General features: G+C 36.7%; 1 protein-coding gene across 1 annotated transcript in view; it reads right to left on the bottom strand.

The window, feature by feature from the left end:
- The window catches only part of ANO6 (anoctamin 6), a 283,578-nt gene that overhangs the window by 3,385 nt on the left and 274,193 nt on the right, over positions 1–6,000 (bottom strand). Inside the window, exons 18-19 of the mRNA XM_006865322.1 lie at positions 4,843–5,045; positions 2,488–2,593 (exon numbers count right to left, since the gene is read on the bottom strand). Of these exons, the coding sequence (XP_006865384.1) occupies positions 2,488–2,593; positions 4,843–5,045 (309 nt within the window). The remainder of the gene's footprint in view (positions 1–2,487; positions 2,594–4,842; positions 5,046–6,000) is intronic.

The raw sequence follows: 6,000 nt of genomic DNA, 5'->3' as shown, positions 1-6,000 counted from the left end.
TATTAATTTCTAAAAGTTCCATTTAGTTCTTTTATAAAATTGTCTTGTAATTAATCAATATATATTGTTTGCTTGTTTTTATTCCTTCACTTGCTGAAGCATTTTATACATTGAAAATTTATAGTCCATATCTGATCATCCAAATTCTTGAAGTTACTGAATGTCTAAATCCATAGTTATTTCTGCTTAATTGGATTCATGTTTTTTATTTCCCCTTGTGATTATTGTCCTTTGATTGTGAATTCATATTTGATTATCTCAAGCTGAGAAAAACCTGCAGTTTAATTTAAAAACTCTCTTTTCATTTCCAGAGAGGAAAGGTTCTTTTCTGGGTGCCAAGGGCTCTATTGATCTGAGCTAAATGTGGCCCCTTTTTGGATCCCTGGTTTAATCCAGAAGTTTCAAGCTCAGCTCTTCCCTCTGGCTTCTGATGTAAGGTTAGGTCTCCTTGAGTTTATAGATGGAGACACTGATAAACCATTTGTTCTCAGAGTACTCCAGCACTTCAGGGCGCTTACTGCTCACTGTTCAATTTCAGCCTACTACCTTTCCCCCTGAATTGTAGACTCTCTTCTGGTAAGAAGAAATGCCATAAGAACTATGTTGTTGTTGTTGTAAAGTGCCATCAAATTGGTTCCAACCCATAGCGACACTGTATAGGGTTTCCTAGGAGCAGATGGTGAGCTTGAACTGCTGATCTTGCTGACTTTGTGGTTCAAATCGACTTTGCAGTTCAGCACATTAACCCATAACACCACACCAGGACTCCGTAGGAACTATGCTAATTCTAAATGTCTTGCAGTGGGAGAGTCCCCTCACGTGACAGAGGCGAACTGCCATATAGGATTTTCTTGTCTGTAATCTTTATGAAAGCAGATCACCAGGTTTTCCCCTGCAGAGTCGCTGAGTAGGTGTGACTCGCCAACTTTTTGTCAGCAGTGGAGAACTTATCTGCTGTGACACCAGGGCTCCTTTCTCAGTATCTAGCTCTGGTAGCGTAGTGGTTACGAATCGGGCTGTGAACTGCGGTTCGAAACTACCAGCTGCTCCGCAGGAGAAAGTTGAGGCTTTCTGCTTTCGACTCGATGGCACTTAACAACAACAAGTTCACCATAATGTCAAAAGCAGAAGTCTAATATTACTTCTACAAACTACATATTTGAATGAAAACAGTGATTCTTGCTACCATATGAGATACTGTTCATGAATCCACTTATGAAGGTGAATAAATGAATTCATTTTCTTCTCCCATCTCATGTTCTTCTTCTTTTTTAAAAAGTACTAATAAAAGTATCAAAGCCAAGTAGCCTATATCACTTCTTTATTGCTAAACAATTCTGGGTTTTTGGGGGAAACTAAATACTTCTTGTCTCAGGCTCCCTTACTGCCGGGAGGTCCATATGTTATGCTGCTGTGGCTGAGTTGGTTCTGACTCATTCTGATGCTGTATAGGATTTCTGAGAAGCAATTGGTAGGTTTGAACCATTGACCTTGTGGTTAACAGTCTAGTGCTTATCCTACAGTGCCACACCAGGACTCTTCCATGTGCTATAATTCTTGTCTATAAGATGTAGGCAGAAGTCTGCTATGGGGGCTCCTGGCAAACATTTGATTCATGGAAGAAAGGAAATGATATGGTGTCCTTTTCCTTCTTCCAACCTCAAATTTCAATGTATTAATGGAACTTACAGTGGCCATAATGTACCCACCATAAGGTTACAAGCATGAGAGAAAAGCCTAGAGAGAGTCAGAGATACAGGCTCTTACATCAACGAGCTGGTATTAATTCAGAAGCAGCAACCTACTTTGAACAAACTTTTGTTAAGTTAGAAAAATCAACCCTTATATGTTTAAGCTACTATAGATATGTTTTCTGTTTCTTGAAGCTAAATATAGCTACCTAACCACACCAATCAAGAAATTCTGAGGCTGTGTAATTCAGTAGTAATTATTCACTCGGGTAACAAGTAAAGCTGGCTAAATCAGTTGCAAATTTATAGCTGCCTTCGTCAAATTTCAGAGCTAGTTAATTTAGGAATTTAAAACTATTGTAAGAAGTTGTACATCATGAAAATGTAATAAAATAAATATACTTAATAACATAAGACTAAACTTACTATAGTAATAAAATTCCTCAAGGGTAGAGATCAGCTCTACTCATCTGGAATAAAATAAGCCCCTTCACACAGCTCAGACCCAAATTTAAAAAAAAATGCTCTCAATTAATACTGAATTGAGAAGAATTGCATTCCCTTTGCACACAACATATTTTTAATCTTTAAAGCAGATAACCAACTTTATTTAATTAGTGACAGCAGCATGGTATTTCATGTCACACCTGATTAATACATGTCCTAAAATTATTATTAGCCAGATAAAAAGAAGAAAATATCATACATTTTAAGTACAGCGTTATCAATACTTAAAGTTAACAAAAGATCCACAAACATATAGCCTTATAAATGACTTCAAGTATAATTTTCCTACCTCCATGACAATGATAAAAGCCAGCTTAGCTGCGATCACGTGCCAGTAGTAGATGTTGTGTTTATATTCACTTGGGTGTCCGGGAGGATACCGAAAATCACGATACCTGGAAACACAGCAAAACTGAGATAGTTTATGATCAAATACTGTAAACATTTTTAAAATGTTATATTTAATGGAATGCTCTTTTAAACTGCACATCAAATAAATTTTCTCCAAGAGTTCAACTTAGCAACAAAATCCTGAAATATACCCCATTCACTATGTAATAAGATGATGATGGATGGATTCCATCTTTGTAAAAAAGAATTCATCCTTATAAAAGAATGAAAGTATCTTAAATGTCATTTTGGCAAGAACGTTGTCCCTGATTTCTTAAAAGAATGTAACTACAACAATACAGCCTCTTCTCAGGGCCGTGCTTATCAATTCGATTATTTATTTATATAATGGCATTGTCAGGATTAGGGTTCATTTAGCTGCTATATGGGACCATCTGCTTTATACAAAATTGTTCCAGTGTACTGCCTGCTTTTTGTAATCCCTCGCCTAATTCCTTGTTGTCAGATGTCATGTGTCACTGCTGTTAGGGTATCTCTAATTTTCTGGCTGTAATCTATGACCTGGTAGGGTACAATTACTGATTAGAATTGTATAAAGTAAAATTAAGTAGATTCAATGTGGGATTCTAAGTGGTTGTACTATTTGTAACTTTCAAACATTTCTTTTGGGCTTATTTCTGGTTTCCTGGTTGCATTATCTACAGACAGGCAATGTCTTATTGTGCTTTGCTTTCTTGCACTTTGCAGTTATTATGATTTTTAAACATTATTATTATTCCAAATTGAAGGCTTGTGGCAAGTCTATCAGCACCATTTTCCAAACAGCATGTGCTTACTTCATGTCTCCAAGTCACATTTTGATAATTCTCATGATTACAAACTTTTCCATAATGCTACTACATACACTATAGATTACAGTCTAGTGTAAACATACCCTTTACATATTTTTAGTAAACCAGAAAATCTGTGGGACTCATTTTGTTGCAATATTCACTTTCTTGTGGTGCTCTGGAACTGAATCCACACTATCTCCATGGTGTGCCTGTACTGCTAAGAATTCTGAATCAGTGATAGTTTTGAGGAGCTGGACTAAATAAATTTAAACTCTATGATTGAAAAAAACAAAACAAAACAAAAAACTGCTATTTACAGTCAGTAAATTTTATCAACTGGCCCACAGCTGATTTTACCAGCCACTAAAACTCCTAGTGTAGATCAGCACTGGACTGCAAACCACAAGGTCAGTGGTTCAAACCCACCAACTCCTTGGAAACCTTGCTCCTTGGAAACCCTATACAGGGTTGTTATGAGTCAGAACCAACTCATCGGCACTAACAACAACAACAAAACCAATCAGAGAGCTCTGGAATACTTTAGAGAATATTGTTAAGCTACATTACTTTAAGTCTGTCAAGAAACTGTTATTCATGTCTCTTTTGTTTGTACTTTTTCGTTATGTGAGAATGCTAGATATCAGCACAATATCTTCAGATTGTGCTTGAATAACATATTAGTCATAACCGTTGAATCATCTTGCTTTCTGAAACCCATGAAGTTTTCCATTTCTAAGATACAATACAATATGGCTTTCTTCCTGGATCAGTCTCCCAGTAACCATTTGAAACTTTCATCTTAAAATCTTGTTTTATGGCTTGATTTAAACATTCTGGTACAGTGGATAAAGTGCTTGACTTATTAACCGAACAGTTGGTGGTTCGAACCAACGAGCTGCTCTGTGGGAAAACGATGAGTCAGTCAGCTTCAGTAAAGATTTACAGCCTTGGAAATGCTATGGGGAAGTTCTACTCTATTCTACCGGGTAACTCTGAGCCCTGGTGTGGCACTGTAGGATAAGCACTGGACTGGGAACTGCAAGGTTTGCAGTTCAAACCTCCTAGCTGTTCTCAGAAACCCTATATGGGGTTGTTATGAGTCAGAACCAACTTGATGGCACACAAGCACGAGTAACTCCAGCCTATATTAACATTGATATCTCTCTGTTTGATTTAAAATAAAAGCTATTGAATAAATGTTTCTTGTAATTGGATTTAAATAATACCAAATAGAATGACTCTACTTCTAAAGATGCGAATTACGAGTTGGGCTGCTAATCATAAGGTCAGTAGTTCGAATCTACCAGTCACTCCACAGGTGAAATATGAGGCTTTTTGCTCCCGTAAAGGTTTACAGCCTCGGAAACCCTATGAGTCTCTATGAGTCAGAACTGACTCGGTGGCACACAACCACCACCAAAAATGAAATACATTTCTAAACATGGCAAAGTGAAACTTGCCTGCATGTGGTATGGTTGCCAAGTCCGACGTATGGATTTGCCCGACTTTTGTTTTTGAAGTCCATGATGTTGAAGATGGAGAGCGTATTGTTGATGTATCCATCCATGGTGTAGTGGGTGTGCTCCCCATAAGGAGGGATGGAAAATGACCAGTAATACACCAGGCGGGGGATCATATCTGACGTGAAAGCGATGATCATGGCCTATGTTGGAGAGGTGGAGAACAATAAAGGGGTTAATTTAGAGCTCACGTAGTTACGGTTAACAAAGTCAAAATGACTGTTGTCATCAAATTGATATTTTAATCAAAGATTCAGAAACCTTCATTCTTTTCTAACTCTGAAATATATACAAATAGGGAATGTCCTAAAATCTTGCTTTTTTTAAGTAACTTTTCATTGTGAATTGAGTGAAGGTTTACAGAGCAGATCATCAGTTTGACATTCAACAATTGTTTCGTTCTTTTCATTTTAATGACTGTAATCTTCTCCATGTACCAACAGTCTCTAGTCCTGTTAAATCTTACATTCCTCCCTGTATCTTCCTCTACCTTCATGCCTCTTCTGACAACTTCCTTCTTATTGCCTATTGCCTTTCCCGTCACCCAAGTGAACTCATGTCTATATTCTAGCCAGTGAACAATTTGACCTAAAATCTTTATCCTGAAATCTCTGACAAGCTGCTTTAAGTAGAAGAGTTCCTTTATTTTTGGTCTTCAATTCTAAGTTCACTTGTAGTTTAAATGCAATGGTCTGATAGTGGTCTGTGCTGACCCTTAAGAACACTAAACAGCTGTTATCCAGAATGACTACTGAATAAGTTACTGTGGATAACTCAGGAGTTATTGTATATATGAGAGGGATTCAAAAAGTTCCATGGGAAAATGGAGTTAAAAGATAATGGAATTTTCCCATGAAACTTTTGAAGCCCCCTCCTATTATATATATATGCTTATGAAAAATTAGACTATAAGAAAATTCAATCAACTTTAGAGTTCTACTTGATACAATTTTAATCTTTCTCTGATAGGTTAAAATGAGAAGTCATTTTGTGCACGCAATACTAAGGTTAGTATTAAAATAATTTAGCTGGATATAACTCCATTATTGAATATATAATTAAACAAAATGGAATTTTTGCCACTTATTTCTCATAAAA

Source organism: Chrysochloris asiatica, unplaced genomic scaffold (genome assembly GCF_000296735.1).
Source record: "Chrysochloris asiatica unplaced genomic scaffold, ChrAsi1.0 scaffold00077, whole genome shotgun sequence".
NCBI lineage: Eukaryota > Metazoa > Chordata > Mammalia > Afrosoricida > Chrysochloridae > Chrysochloris > Chrysochloris asiatica.
The sequence above is the reverse complement of the archived record's forward strand: the minus strand, read 5'-3'. Positions and strand labels throughout refer to the sequence as shown.